This window comes from Psittacula echo (assembly GCF_963264785.1).
Source record: "Psittacula echo genome assembly, chromosome: 4".
NCBI lineage: Eukaryota > Metazoa > Chordata > Aves > Psittaciformes > Psittacidae > Psittacula > Psittacula echo.
Window position 1 is genome coordinate 38,461,377 of NC_137738.1, and position 16,751 is coordinate 38,478,127.

General features: G+C 42.9%; 1 protein-coding gene across 1 annotated transcript in view; it reads left to right on the forward strand.

The window, feature by feature from the left end:
- The window catches only part of ADGB (androglobin), a gene marked incomplete at both ends in the record, with an annotated part of 118,492 nt that extends 106,480 nt beyond the window's left edge, over positions 1–12,012 (forward strand). Inside the window, 3 exons of the mRNA XM_080615880.1 lie at positions 24–207; positions 1,843–1,974; positions 11,644–12,012. Of these exons, the coding sequence (XP_080472006.1) occupies positions 24–207; positions 1,843–1,974; positions 11,644–12,012 (685 nt within the window). The remainder of the gene's footprint in view (positions 1–23; positions 208–1,842; positions 1,975–11,643) is intronic.
- Positions 12,013–16,751: the final 4,739 nt, after the last annotated feature.

Below are 16,751 nucleotides of genomic sequence, written 5' to 3' on the forward strand. Positions count from 1 at the left end.
AAATATCTTTGTATTTCCTTCAGAAAAACAATGTCAAAGCCTGTGCTAAGGAATGAGTTTATCATTCAACAGCAGGAGATATGTAAAGCAGAAAAAATCAAGCATTTTAAGGAACTTCGAGAGCTGGCTTTGGAACAAAGAAAACAAGAACAAAATGACAGAGCTCTGCTGAAGAAAAATATACTTGAAATGTATGAGAATCTGCAGGTAGGTTTTCAAGATTAATCTCCAGTAACTATTACTGTGACATCCACCACTAGTGTGCATATCTTGATGAACCATTCTCATGATTTGTGTATTCAGTACCAATAATGAGAAACAGTGAACAAGCTTGAAATGTTCTTGGGCAAAGGTTAAAACTAAAGGTTCTAGGGGAAAAAAAAAATAGTACTGTAAAATTTCCTTAATATGATATTCTTAGTACTCTCTTAATACAGGTCTTTGTAATAACACTATTTAAGAATATCACCATAAACGGACAATTATAAATGGAAATAAATTAGGCATTTGACATACATGACCAGATGCGTATTAGATAAAGCATCTTTGGTTTGGCTATTTTTTTTGGTTATAGAATTGTATAAAACTTTTTGGAAAGTAATAGCGAACAAGTTAATTTACATAGGAGACTGAGCTGATCCTAATGCATCTTACAGCAAAGTTAGAGAATGGAGTTTTCTTGGAATATGCATGATGCCAGCAAACAAAAATATGGAATAATTAAGTAAAAAACCCCATGTTGATAAATAATACATTTGGTAGCATTAGTATAGGATCCATTCTTAGGATTAACTCAGGCAATGCATTGCACATGAAATCAGTACAAATATCTTAACAAAATCAGCTTTACCTTTGATTGTCAGCAGGAACAAAATGATTCTTACACAGTGATGATATAATGACCACTAGCAATCGGTTGGTGACTATTCAGAGCTCTTAAAACTGGAGAAGAGACAGTAAAAATAAAAACCAATCTAACTACAGAAGTTGCTCCAAAACATATCCTTAACAAGTTCCCAGATAGTCTGATTTATATTAACTACAAGTCTGCAAGGAGCCATAGTTCTCTAACAGTGATTGATTGATCTCAATAAGAATGCATATCCAGGTTTTCAGATGCTGCTATGATTTTGGGTGACTAACATATCACATATTAGAAGCACAAATTTTTATTGAGTAGTTTCTAGTCTCTTTCTCGAATGTATGCCCATTAAAGATGTTTCACAGTATGAATTTAAAATGAGAGTTACTTGTGAATATGCATACTGTGCTCATTAGCACTTGTATGATCTTTTTCATCCTTAGACCACGGAGAACTCTATAGAGATATCCAGGTTTTCCTATTTTCCAGGGTGGAAATGTAAAGGAAGAAGTTTTCAGAAGTATCGAAGTCCAACTTGCCCAAAGTCTCATTGACAGTCAATGTGATTTTAGCTCCTTTAGTCCCTTAAAAGACTGGAACTTCTTAACCATTTAGGCATTTCTGAAAACAAGTTTTTAAGAGATGTGTTTAAAATAAAAAAGCAAGCCAGTAACTGAGGAGGGACTAGACCCAGACAGGTACCTAATCTGTTGCCTATCCTCCTTTCACACAATTAGCTTATTATGCCAGCAATTTTTAAAAGATTTTAATGAATTTTCTCTTCTTCTTCATGTTGAAAAGACTGACATACAGCAGTGTCACTGTGACAAATCAATAGAAATATACATGGAAATAAAAGGAGAGATGTACTCCCTGTACTTACAGAGTTCCAAAGAGAAACACAACAGGAAGAATGCAGTTGTTAATGAGGAAACCAAGATTCATGTACTTGGGGGGTGTTGCTGTTTGTTTTTGGCTAGGCATCCTTAGATGAAGGACGGGACAGAATTCGCAATATTCGGGAAGCATACCGCAATGAGCTGCTAGAGGCTGAGCGCAGAAAACAAGAAGAGCTGGAAGCTCAGGAAGCAGCCATGCAAGCAGAGCAAGAGGCACTGAAAAAAAAGCACAAAAAAAATACAGGGAAAAAGAAGTAGTTGCTGCTTAATTGTATTAAATAATTTGGGAAAGAAAGTCTATGTGCAAAGTTGAGAAATAATGTTATTTTCCAATATTTTTGTCAACTATATCACATTTTCTCTCTTTGACTAGTGCTAGTGAAAAAATTGATCTAGTATTACTCTTTTTGACAAAGTGTTCAGTAATTTACTTCTCATAAATGTACTCACTACTATTAGAGTTTGTATGTTTTACTGGAATAAAATTTTGCAGCAAAAATTCATATTCCAGTCAGATTCTTCTCCCAAATCAGTGTCTCTTGTCTTTTTCCAGTCAAAACAGAACCACTCAAGAATTAATCAGAGTTAAAACAGTGAATGTAACCTATCAGTTTTGAAGGCATTTAACCTGGCAGAAACATGAGCTCTTTAAGTGGATGACAGTTCATGAAGTTTGTAATAATTAAATAGTGGCATACCACATTTTTCATATGTGGGCATCGGAAGGCTTCCCAAAGCCTGGTTCTGTAGGCACTCACAAGCCTTTTGTGTACTATAATATTTTTCCCTTTCATCCTTCTCCTGAGTGTGTTTGAATCTCACAGTAACTCTGCAGTGGCAAACTCATGGCTCAACTTTCAAGGCGTGTTGAATACACCTTAAAACCCTATTACTCTTTGTTTATCTTTCCTAAGCTATGTTTTGCCATGGTGGCTTTGCTCAAAGGGATTACAACAGACCCTTGGTTCCTAGACCTTCGACTGCAATTTAACAATGTTTCTTCAAGGTAGAACCAGTTTGTGAATGAAATTCTTGCTTCTCTAAGCATAGAATTCTTATATATTTGGGGTATAGTAATCAAACACACAAAAATACATTCATACTCACTAGCTAGCACTCTATACTCGGAGACAATTGGCAAAACTCTTACGGTGATGAAAACTATCTCCAGGCCAGACAGTCACAAGCAGAAGCTTGGGAAGTTAGACTGCTTACATATTGTATACATTCAGTATGTCCAGTATGTTCTAAAGTATTTCATTATCTAGACAGCATGAGAAACCAGGATACTCACCTATTTGATGCAAATCACAGAAATGTTACCCTTTGCATTCTGGATGCTGACACTGGCTAGCCAGTGCATTTGAAACTAGCTTTTCTTCTGCACCTTAATGACATACCAGATGTTTTCCTTCTGCTGGTTTTGCTCACCTCTGTTTTATCAGTATGTTGCTGCCTGGCTTGAACTTCACTCATTCCTCTATCTATTCTGTGGTGTCTGTTCTTTGTACATCATCACACCTACACACCTCCTGTGGTGCCTCTGCCTCTATTTGGCCTCCTTCCTTGCACACAATATAAACTAAACTAACTGACCTGAGCTATTGTGTTTGAAAAGTAGGAATTGAAACCAGAGTCCTACAACTGCACTGGTAATTTTTATTTCAAAAAGCAGGAGCTAAGTTTTGCTTTGACCCATATAGGCTGCAAATAAGAAGTCTGTCAGTCTTGTGCTATAATTGCTCTGAATTTGTCCTCTCTATTTTGGAATATGGGCTCTACTGCTTCATAATATTCTGTCTTGTTTCCATGGCAATAGCACGTGTTAGTTGTCTTCTTATGTGAATCTCTAATGAGCTTCTGTAGAAGTTGAAGTTCTGTTCTTGATGTCACTGCAAGCACTATAATGACATTCTGTTGTAAAAATCAATCCAGTTCCAAAAGCCAGCATAATTGACATCTAAATGTCAAAAATACAGCTAATAACCTGCATGATCACAACCCATCCCCATATGTAATCAACTCAGACACAGTGTACTTGGATTCATATCATAAAATCTAGTTCTCATGTTATACACAATTCCAATTTTCATAGTTTTCTCATTTTAAGATTTCGTAGGGGCATAAGAAAAAGCTTGAAATTATGTGCTTTCTTATTCAGTAAAGAACTTCAGCAAAGGACTGAAATGGGGGGTCAAGCTCTTTACAGAACAAAAGAGAACAGATAGGGAAAGGTTTTCCGAGTCAAGAGATAATTGCTTGATCGTCTAAGATGATAGTTGGCTTGGAGGTGCAATAGAGGGATGGCTGTGCATCAAAGCATGATTTACCAGGTATCTGGTGGCTTAAAGTCACAGAAGAGAGGGTTTGGATTTGGGGGAGTGGAAGCAGGGGTTGAACAGTTGCCTTCTAACATTTCTTATAGAAACTCATCCCTGAGAAAGTTTTCAGTCACTTATACAGCTTCTAATTTTTGTTCATGGAAAGACTCTGTATATGAAGAGCAGTACAGATAGCTAGCTGTTACAATCTCTAAATGATGCCATTTAGTTATCTTGTCACTTGTACAGTCGCATACTTATCCCCTGAAATGCAGAGTCTTACTCCAGAAGAAGAATATGGCAATAGCCATTTCTGCACAAAAATGAAGAGGATGGGTTACTCCAACAGCTCAGAAATCCTGATCTGTCTCTTGCAGAATGTTGTGTGCTTCTTACAGAGCCAGTCTACAATACTCTGGTAGTAATTTGTGCTTGTGTGATTCCCCGCATCTTAAATTCCTCCAACTCATATACATATACAAATGTACATATACAGCTCATATACAATTCCGATCTCTGCATTTAAAATGTTGTTGAACAGTCTCTTAGTATGCGATCATTGCTAAGGACTTGCACAAAGAGGCAGTTTCAGAAACCAGCACAGCGGCACATGAGACAAGCCTTGCTTTCTTCCTGTGGACCACCTATGCAGTTTGAGAGACTGAGCTCAGAGCTTAGGGCACTACAGGAAATACTTTACAATTACCCTTTGTGATTGGCTAAAATTTTAAATAAAGATTTAGAGATTCTTCAGAGCAGGGGGCATCTTTCAGAGCATCTTTAAGGTTGAGCTGCATTCTGTAGTGGCAAAACAAAAATCACTCATTTACTGTATTGATTCCTGATACTCATTTCTCTTTCACGTGAGGTATAACCAGTTATAAAAAGGGAAATGTCACTGTTCAGGAAAAGTTTTGCAAAGTTTTGATGGAAACTGCAAATGCCAAAGGAAAATGACAACTTCAACACATTAAGACTGCATTATGAGTAATCCCTAAAGAATTTCTCAGAGTTTGCTTTCTACATTTTAGGAAAAAATTGTAGTATTCACCAAGCAGTGCAGGTGCCTGAGAGAGAAATTAAGTCTGTGACTTGATAATTCAGTTTAATGAGGATTAACTCTGTGAAGAGTTAATCACTTCAAATAATTCTTTGTAGGTGTGTTCTGCCAAGCTTTAGCGATTTTTCACTGCTTGATCCTTTTCTTTTTACCAGCCATTATGATCTAGAAAGGATCTTTTTCATTAAAATACATATCTAAAGTTACTTTTTAACGCAAGTAGCTTCATTAATCTTCAAATGACTTGTCCCATCTGCTTTGCTTTAATTTGGCTGGCATTTACACAATGAGTTACAGACCAAAAACCAGATCAAGCCCGTTCCAGGATGCCTCGCTGCTGAGACAAGCAATGTGCTGTGAAATCAGGCTCAGTACTGAGCTGCCAGTCTGCTCACCCCAGCAATGTGCAATTTACCAGCTCTGTCATTTTAATTCAAGGAAGAGACACAGCATTTATGCACATGCACAGCATTTCCCCTCCAAAAGGCAAGAAAAGTGTCTACATATTTTGTCTGGCAGAAAACATAAGAGAACAGCTTTGCATAATCACACAGCAGTTTGCAGAATGAAAGAAATCTCACATCCAGAGCCCTTTTTTCTCTCATTTCTTGAATCTGCCCTAATAGATTCAATATCCAGGTAATGTTTCAATAACTTAAATATCCTTGTAACTTGCAGATAAACAAGATGATGTTGTCCTCCATCCCAAAGGATGACAGACAGGAAAGAATCATAGATTCAGCTAGGTTAGAAAAGACCTTCAAGATCATCAAGTCCAACCTTTACCCCAGGACTGCCAAAACCGTCACTAAACCACATCACTAAGGGCCTCATCTACATGGGTTTTGAAAACTTCCAGGGATGGTGACTCCACCACTTCCCTGGGCAGCCTGTTCCAATACCTGATCATCATTTTGGTGAAGAAATATTTCCTAATATCCAGCCTAAACTTCCCCTGGTGCAGCTTGAGGCCGTTGCCTCTTGTCCTGTTGCTTGTTACTTGGGAGAAGAGACCAGCCACCTCCTTTCTCCATCGTCCTTTCAGGTAGTTGTTGAGACCAGTAAGGTTTCCCCTGAGCCTTCTCTTTTCCAGCTTAAACAACCCCAGTTCCCTCAGTTGTTCCTCACAGGACTTGTGCTCTAGACCATTCACCAGCTTTGTTGCCCTCCTGTGAATACAGTCCAGCACCTCAGTATCTCTCCTGTAATGAGAGGCAAATAGAAAATCAGGGAAGGAACTAGTCTGCATCGTATGAAGTGAGACAATAGCACAAAAGCAAGGTGTGTTGAAGATGCTATTAGCCAAAATCAGAGAAGAAGAGATGGGGTGGCCAGGTAGGACTCTGGACCTTTAATTTCTGTGTCAGTAAGAATGTGGGTAGGGACAGTAGTTCAGGGATAGTCAGGCTAATCTGAGAATGGGGTAACATACAAATGTAGGCAAGATGTGTCACTTTGGGCCAGGTCTCGGTGAATACTCCTCTCTGAAACCTGGGCTCCTCTGCCCAACACATGGACTTCTCCCTAAGGGCAAGTACCAAAATGTTCACTCTTTCAGGGGCACATGAGAGGTGTTTGCTTTACACATGATAAGCCAGTGGGTGCACCACAACCCACAGAAAGCAACAGCCAGGCTTCTGTACCTGAGAGAGCTGAAGTGGATGCTGTCGGTCTATGACCCACGTAGGAGGACATCACAGACATCCTTCCCTGCTACCCTTGAGTTGGGACCACCCTGCCATTCTCACAAGACCAAATACAGAGCACAGCAAGAGAGCCTGGCTCTGTGTATAAGCCAGCCCATTGCAAAGCTGGAACATGTGAGGAGGGATACAGCAGCTGCACTTCCAGGAATGTTGGTAAGGTTTAACTTGCTAGTAAGTCACTGTCATGGTTTAAGCCCAGGCCGTAAATCAGAACCATGCAGTCTACTTCCCCCCCCCCCCTTTCTTCCCTCCGCTCCTGGAGGGACGGGGAAGAGAATCAAAAGAATGCAACTCCCATGGGTTGAGATAAGAACAGTTTAATAACTAAGGTATAACACAAATCACTACTGCTACCACCAATAATAATAATGATAAAGGAAATAACAAGGAAGAGAATACAACCGCTCACCGACCGGTACCTCACCCCCCACCCTGCAGTGATCCAGCCCTTCCAGGTAGCTCCCAGTTACATCCCCCGGCATGACGTGCTGTGGTATGGAATACCTCTTTGGCTAGTTTGGGTCAGGTGTCCTGTCTCTGCTTCCTCCCGGCTTCTCCTCCTCCCTGGCAGAGCATGAGACTCTCAAAGTCCTTGGTCAGTCTAAACATCAGTGTTATCAGCTCTGTTCCCAGGCCGAAAGTCAAAAACACAGTGCTGCAACAGCTACTAAGAAGGAGAAAAACTGACTGCTACTGCTGAACCCAGGACAGTATCCACCCCTTATTCCATACTATTCACATCATGCTCAGATCCCACATTTTCCATCTACCCTCACTCTCATCTCAGTGCACTGTTATCTTAGTGCACGGACCAATTCCTATAAAGCTACTGAGTCCATTCGGTCCATGATGGTGGGCTCCATCTCTTGTAACAGTCTTTCAGAGCAGGAGAGGCCCATTGCAAAGTCCACCCCTCGATCATGAGTCTATCTCTGTGTTGCATCTCTGCCCTGATGGCCTGAAGTGTCACGGGCCCATCAGGCTCAAAATAATTCACCTTCCCCTTCAGCAGTTTCTGCAACTTGTCGTTGGGGACTCCATACAGCTGCCTTCCATCTCCGATGCTTCCAAAGCACTGGAGGGGCCCAATGGACTAGATACTTGAGCATACTGTCCACACACCATGACACTCATGACTGTCCAGCCTTGGGGAAAACCTCTTGGTTCCCCTAAATCGTCATCTAAACCCAGACAAGACCCAAACCTGACTCTGCTTAACTCTCGGGATCAGACAAAATGGCCGTGCGTAAAACACACTCTGTGTGTGTGCCAACATGGTGATCCCCATCACAATCAGCAGGCAGGTCCCAAGGATACCCAAAGGCCATTCAAAACCTTCAGAACTCTCAAATGATGCTGCTATGCTTGCCGGCTCTCTCACCACCAGCTTCCCTTTTTCTGAGTCCAGATCTTCCTTCTCTGCCTCGCTGGGAAATGCTGCGTGGTCTCCTGCATCCTCCTGGGGCTCGGGCTCATGAAGCTTGGCGGGCTGCTGCTGGGGGATGCTCTCGGCCGCTGCGGGGCTGGGCTCGGCCGCGGTGCTCGGCTCCTCCGCCGCCTCCTTCCCGGCCTCCGGCCCCGCTCCCGCCGCCGCTTGGTCCCCGGGGCCCCTCTCCCGGGCCACTTCGGCCGCCACCGGCTCCCGGGGCCGCTCCCCCTCAGCTCCCCGCAGCCTCACAAAGACGGAGGCAAGGACGAGGGCCAGGATGGTGAAGAGCAGCGGGACAGCCAGGTACAAGTCCACGGCCACGTCCATCCCGCCCTGCTGCCGGAGCCCGCCCGTATTACAAGCCATTACCATGAAGTACAGTGAAACAAGAACCTTAGCCCAAGACCCACACTTGATAAACACTAACACAGCAAATACCGGCTCTAAGTAAGCTACAGCATACTGAAACTGTGACATCAAGAGAAACAACTTTGAGAGCCCATAAATCAGCATTGTGCCTTGGTCAGATCTGTTGTTATCTCAACCCTTCATGCCCCACGTTGGGCGCCAAAAAAGAACTGTCGTGGTTTAAGCCCAGGCCGTAAATCAGAACCACGCAGTCTACTTCCCCCCCACACCTTTCTTCCCTCCGCTCCTGGAGGGACGGGGAGGAGAATCAAAAGAATGCAACTCCCATGGGTTGAGATAAGAACAGTTTAATAACTAAGGTATAACACAAACCACTACTGCTACCACTAATAATAATGATGATAAAGGAAATAACAAGGAAGAGAATACAACCGCTCACCAACCGGTACCTCACCCCCTACCCTGCAGTGATCCAGCCCTTCCAGGTAGCTCCCAGTTACATCCCCCGGCATGACGTGCTGTGGTATGGGATACTTCTTTGGCTAGTTTGGGTCAGGTGTCCTGTCCCTGCTTCCTCCCAACTTCTCCTCCTCCCTGGCAGAGCATGAGACTCACAAAGTCCTTGGTCAGTCTAAACATTGGTGTTATCAGCTCTGTTCCCAGGCCGAAAGTCAAAAACACAGTGCTGCAACAGCTACTAAGAAGGAGAAAAACTGACTGCTACTGCTGAACCCAGGACAGTCACATAAATGAAGTGTCTGACTAAAGAGACCACTGTTCTGTGGCCTAGAGTGTCCTAGACTTAATTTCCATCCCATGGCTGAACACTCTACAAGTGGTAGAAACCAGACAACATCAGCTATGGGCATAGCACAGAGGCAGTCACAGCACTCAGCTGTAGCATTGCTAGGAGGAACCCAAAGTAACTCCTAAAATCCTAGGATGGTTTGGGTTGGAAGGGACCTGAAAGATCACTTACGGAAAGCAGGAAGTGCCAAAAGGGACGCAAAGGGGCAGTGAAAAATTTAAAATCCATCCATCTTCTTCTCTACTCTGCCCATGCCAGAGACCACAACACACAACTCTGCCCCTTCAGCCCCTCTGCACTACAGAGAAACCTTAAGACAGCTGTTGGCTGAAGGTATAATCGTCGATTTAGAAATGAAGGAAAGACTAAAGCTGCTTGACTCCCAGCCACCTGCATAGACAAAGGAACGAAAATGTACGTCACAGAGTTTTACATATCTTTCTCCAGTTCCCAGGAGTCATATTTTTATGGAATAAGAGACCAAAAATTAGTCACAAGTGCATAAAGCAATGCTTGTACTTTTCTGTCTCACACCACAGAAATGTGGCATGAGGCGATGTGGGATTCAGCTTATGAAGGAACAAGAAGCTGCTTCCTCTCACCTTGTTCTTGCTCTTTGGAGAATGAGTTTCACAGCACTTCACTCCCATTATCGAAAGCCATCATCATGAGGAGAACAAGGGGATGCTTTTCTGTTATTACAGTAGGTTTCCCAAAAGCACATTTCTCAGACTTGTTTAAGTAGTTTTCGCCTAAACTATTCAGTGTTAACAGTGCCAAAGACTTCATTGGCATCTTAGCTTTTTTTGAATGTTTTCTTTTTTTTCTCCCAAATATATTAGTGGCTTAACACATTGCAGCTGCAATGTTGCAGATGGAAACTGTTTTGATAATTGATGCTCTGAAATACCATTTATGCATAGACTGAGATATTCAAGTGCTGTTTGAGTTGTTTGTCTGTATCCATATCTGCTTTCTCCTAAAGGCTGATTTATTCACTGCAAAACAAAACAAAACAAACAAAAAATTCTGAAAACCTGGCTAGGATGAGAAGAATGTATTTCCCTCTTATTTGCAAACTGGATGCACAGAAAAGCCAGTCAAAGTGAGATGTCGTTCTATTTTCTGTCTTCTCACTGACCTTAGCAAGAACTAGAGGTCTATTATTTTCTCCCACATATCTATCAGCAGATGTGTGCTGAGTATATCATCTATATAATTTACCACACAGTCAGCACTGGTACAACAGTGCCAGCATGCAGTGCAGAATAATTGCAAATCAGGTGCAAGTTGTTTTATAAGACAGAATCCCTGCCCGGTGAATTTCAGCTGGAGTTTTGCTGGAGGCCAGGACTTCACCAGCAGGATACACAGGGTAAGACAGCACCCTTGACAGGCCAGGCAAGTACTTTGCTTCCAGATGCAACAGGGCCCAGAGTTTCCTCGTTCCATTCCTTTTCATGGGTTTCACTGGATTCATTGCTGCTTTCAAACTGTCAGCCTGTGGCTAGATGGGGAAGCAATATGGATAAAACTGGAAGTGACTTTAAACTCAAACCTACAGAAAGGCCGTGCCACAGTCATTTTTATTGTATCAAAGATAGTACGGGTTCTATGGAGGCAATGCAGAACTCTGGCCAACCAAATCTGGAGGCTGAGTCATTCAGTCACTTTTAAAAATTCATAATGATGGTTGTTGCCTGGAGGAATTTCTAAAATGAGATGTGAATTGTGTCAATGCCAACAGGTAAAGTACACTGTGAATAAGGTAATTAAGAGAGTATCTAGCTTACTAAATGGCTCATAAATTTTTGGGTAGTCCTGATTCTGCTGTTTTCTCATGTCAAAATCTAAAATGCTATAGTTATTGAAAAGAAAATAGTGACAGATTTATAGTCATTCTGAGGCATCTCACACCCTTTACCTATATCGTTATTTCCAAGTCTCATGAAAATACAAACAAGGCAAACACCTTGAGTGCACTCTCAGTGTTTCTTTGTGAAACTCAAGGTATATTTTTTTTCAAGATCTATTTTGTTTTCTCAGAGCAGTGACATAAAGCAGTGTCTCTCCACCCCTAGCTTAGACCCCAGCACAAGCATAAGGCTCCGCAAAACCCTGTGCGGAGAGATGTGATGGCCAGATGGCCAGATGTGCCACTCTCTTCTCCAGAACGTGTTGTTCCTTAGACCCCTGGCCCTGACGGCTGTTTCCCCCGCAGGGTTCAGCTGGCTGATGCTCCAGCCAAGTCCCCGGTGCGACGGCTTCTGCCCGAGGCAGGCACCGGCACCAGCAAGGCCCGGCGCCCCAAATGCTCGCCGCGGCAGCGAAGGCGGCGACGCGGTGCGGAGGCGGTTCGGCGGCCCATGAAATCATGGCAGCGCTTGCCTCTACTGATCGCTAGAGGGCGATCTTTCTGGGCCTGCACCCGCCCGGCCGCCGCCCCTCCGCCAGTATGGGGAACGGTGTGCGGGCTGCTCCCGCCCTCACCCGCGGGCCGCTTCCAAGCTAGCCCAGCCGCAGACGTACAGCGGGGGTGCGGACGAGGGCAGCCATGAGGAGTTGGGGATCAGATGCGTGTCCTGGCTAGACTCCACCAAAGGCAGTCTCTGAGCCATTGGCAGCTACAAAAGAGAAATGCTGATTTTCTGGCTGGGCTGAGCTTATTTCTGAGGGACTGAAGGCAAGGATAGCTATGTTTTCAGTCTTTACCCCACAGCGAAATATGTACTCAGTTTTGAGTAGTGCTAAAAATAAGTGAAGTAAAAAATAATAACTGAAAGGCACTGGTCTGCAGAGCAACAAAAGCTTAGTGCTTCCAGCTAAGCCCTTCAAAGCTGTGCCCTGTCTTGCCCTGTTCTACTTTCAAAAGAGAATGAGTCTGTGTGAACTGGAAGGATTTTCAGTCCCTCTGCCTGTTCAGAGACTGTGTGTGCAAGTGCCCCCCGATAAATCCCAAGCACAGCTCAGCTAACCAGTGGATTCACTGCTGCAAAGCCTCATGAAAGCAGGCGCTGCCTCTATCTAGCTTGGGTTGCCTCAAGCCTCCGAGTCCTGTAAGACTTTTCTACTTTTTGTTTTCAGTGCTTGTCCTCGGGCCAGATAACTGCTCACCTGACCTTTCTCCTCTGGCAAGGCTGACACCGGCACACCGTATTGATCTCACTGCAGTACAAGAGGTGCTGCTGAAATACCGATAGTCATTTACCTTGTACAGTGTAGTACAGTGAACTTGCAAAAACTAAAGTGCTTGTTCAGGAGGTTGGTGGAGTAAATCATTAAAAATACCTTCTGTCCATTCTTCCACTTGACATTCATTGTGCTCTAGCTGTGACTTCTTTTATTGACTCATTATAAGGATATAATGCACTTGGGAGTCAGTAACTTGCAAAAGGAAGTATCTGCTGTCCCATAAATTGTTTCTGTAATTTTGTAACACATTACAGTTTAAAGGCAGGTCGTAATGTTCCCTATCAGTTACCAAAAGGCATATCTCTAACTAAAAATGACCTGATTTTGTGAAGAGCTGAAGAACTTGTTTCAAATTGGGGCACTGAAAGTCAGGCCAGTTTGAATTAACTGGTGGTGGAGTCTAGCTCTGACAACATGGGCTGTCATCTCTGAGTACAATGCTTGTCTTTTAAAACATCCAAGGGATGAACAAGCATAAAGATATTTGTGACAACTTCAGGGTGATATTCATCAGCATCGACACTGTCTGCACCAATAAAGAGCACAACATGAAGGCCCTAGCCTTGAACAAAGACATAGTACAAGTGCCAGCTCCACTGGATGTGCATCTACTTGATCCTGGACAGGTTTTTCAACTGGGACACCAAATCCACGCTCTGCATGTTTTACAAGAGGAAACTGGAGGACTGGAATAAGTGAGGGTCTGTTTTCTCCCCTCCAAGTACTCTTGCATGAACTGAGTAGCTAACTGTATGAGTAAGCTGAAGCATGCTTTGGGTTTTGAACAGCTTATTGAACTTTTCCTTCCGTTTATGAATCTGATATGCATTAGTACGCTACTTTCTTTCAGCAAATGTTTTGAGTTGCAGCACTGAGAGCTGCAGCAAACCACTTACATTTGGTTTAAGGTTTGTTTATTACTTTTTTTTTACAAATGTCAGCAAGCACCAAAGGTCTGCAGGAGCCCATCACTTCTCAGGGACAAGAAGACTTGAAGAACTATCTGAGGGGGAACAGTCCATGTAGTCTTCTGTCTACAATAAACTTCTTTCCCCAGTATGTGGGCAACAAGACAGAATATCACAGAGATTAAAAAACAGATTGAAGATCTCATTGTATTTAAGCTGCAGTGTATATTAGGAAATGGCATTTGTCTAATGATGAGTCTTATGGCTGAGGTGTTAAAAAAGAATTAGTCTAGGCAATTTAGCCACCAGACAGCTATTGATATTAGCAGAAGCTGTCTGATTGACTTTGAAAGTCTCCAATTATAATTCTTGCTATAATTATGATTGTTCTTCTCTGTGCACTACTGAGCCACCACTTTTGACTCACACCGGCTTCCCACTGAAGTCAGCAGGAGCTGTGCTTGAAATGGATCTCTCACAGGCAGCATGGTTTGTCCAAAAGTAAAGAAGCTGTTCCTGTAAATTGGCTCCCTAAAATGGACCGGTTTTGCCTCTATAGTAATAGGTCTAGTCAAACATACAGCTTTTGCTTTGTTCTGCTACAGGAACAAAGTAAGGTTTAAGGGACTGGTGGTCTGAAGCATTTTTAGACTTGTCCAGCACTATAAAAGTCTTAACTAAACTTTTCAGGTTGGCAAATTTAGGAGCTCTCTGAAGTCTCTTGAGTCTCTGTCCAGTAATTCAGTATCAAGAATACCCTGCTTGCCTGTAAATCTTGTCCTCATTAGTTTTTGGACAGAGAAGTAAGATATCTTTAATTGACTTAATCATCATGATTAAATGGAGGTAAGTAGATTTACTGCAAGAGAAGTGAGTACTCAGGTTTATTGTGGAGCGCCTACACGGGAAAAATCTATCTTCATCTCCTTACCTACTGCACTATATACTCAGAAAAGCTCTGTGTACTGATTGTGAATGAAGTTCTCAATTGCCTGGCCAGCACTGCAAGTGAGGAAACGTGTTTGGGAAGCAGCTTTCCTTTTTTTTGCAGAAAAAGAGGAAACAAAGACTGTAAGCAGGGGAAACCTGAAATAGCAAAATTCATGAGACTATCATTATTCATGTTAAGATGCACAATGCGAAAGGAAGATCTTCATAACAGGAAGTTTCTGTAAAGGTTAGCTTGCTAACAAATTGTACCCATTATCTCTATAATCACTTGCTAAGCTGTAAAAAAAATAAATCTCTCATCTTGCAAGCAGATCTGTGAAAGTACAATCCTGTGGGATTCTGCATGGCCCCACCAGCCTCTTTGAATCCATCTTAGGACAAGGTTAGGGCTGCCATCTCAGGCTATGTTTGAATGTTGTTGTATTCTCTTATTTCTGGGAGAACTGAGGTCGTCACCCCTTCAGTATTTGTCTGGGCATCAGTGAGCGTATATATCCACAAACAGAAGTATATGGACATTTCTTCATGGAGAGTTTTTAGAAATATTGTTACAGCTGTCCTTAAACACCATGTTCAGCACTTTCCTGTGTCCTTTCTAGTGCTCTGCTACAAAACAGAATGGAAAGTATCACTCAAAAAGTTTTCCATTGTAGTGGTGGCTACAGCATGTTACCCTACGATATTTGAGCATTTGCATATAGAAATTAGTTCTGTCTCCTGAGAGTGCTGGGTGCAAGGAGTTGTCCTAATTTTGCAGAGAGTAATTTGGGCATTTGCAGTAATACCATGTAAGCACCGTGACCTTTTGAAAGTGGTGTTTAGGTGAAAGGCACAGCATGGCCGTGGCTTCACTGTAAGTCTGGGGTCTTGCCGGACATGGGCCTGGGCACACCATACATTTAGCAACCAAATCAATGCCTTCTTTCATTAATCCATAGCCATGCTCTACAACTCAGTAGGAGAAACCCTCTTGCTGAGTGCACATGACCTTCCTTCTCTTGGGCAGGAAACCAGCATTTGCAAAGTCAACTCATCATTTTTTCTCACCTTACTTGTGCAGTAAAGAACTGAGGCTCCCTGATGTGCAACCACTTGCATTAATCAGGCAGTGGCTGCATCTGAGAGGCGCTGAGGGAGCTCCCACCTGGAGGGGAGTCACCAGGTTAATCCCAGATTTCAACATTCCTGCAGGCCGCAGCAGAGGGGGCACGGGATGCTTTGCAAGAGACGCGAGTGTCATCTAGTGGTGGAAAGAACCCAAAGAAAGGCCACCGTCTGCCCTCTGGTTTCCATACAGAACATTGGGAGACACATTTTGTTTCTGTGGCACTTCAAGAACCTAATGCAGAATGTATGTAGTAATACTTATTTCAGCTTTTGCCCTTGCAGGGTTTGTTTTACACAGCTAATGGGAAATAATGTGAGCCAACCACAGTTAAGTGAACAACTGACACTAGTGGCTCTCTGCCTGAGGTTTTTCTGTCACTGCCATGAGATACAATGACCACAGCATCATCCTGACTCCTCAGGAGTTAAGCGAGAACTTTACAGGATAAAGGGCTGATTGAAGCTTTATTTACTTGTTGAAAGGTGTCCATTGGAGGATCAAGATCTTTGCATTTCAGAGTAAATTTTCTCCCATATTCCTTTGCCTTCTGTCACACATAAATCCAGATTCATTAGTGAAGCAGAGCATGAGCATAGTAATTCTCTTTTAATTGGTCAAATACAAAAGAAGAAACACCTTCTCACCAGAAGCATCATGAGCAGAGGAACACACACGGCTGAACTGGTAATGAAGAGGGGTGGAGAAATACTGGCTGGTTATGTGTAATTTTCCTGATTTCACTTCCTGGCAGTTCATCACAGTAATTGCAATGCAACAAGCCCAGCTCAAGGTGCTGTGCCATTCTTTTGAGGAAAAGCAGACTTTGAATGCCTGCAAATCATCATGTTGTAAAATTACTCCCACAGCTGGGATCCACTTGAATGTACTCAGTGAACATTTCCAAGTGCAGAAGTGGAGACCCATCCTTCGTCAGGCAAAGGTGAACTTCCCATATTTTCAGCTGGTACCAAGAACTGAGGTTTAAGAAAAATCCCAAGTGCTGAAGTCAGAAGAGTTGAGGAGTTGAGTAGAGGTGGGAAGAATGACCTCATAGCCCTGCTCCCACCATGGGTGGAACAAATAGAGAGACCAAAGCATCTTATCACGCTTCACTCCTGCTGGAACAAGGTTTGTGGGC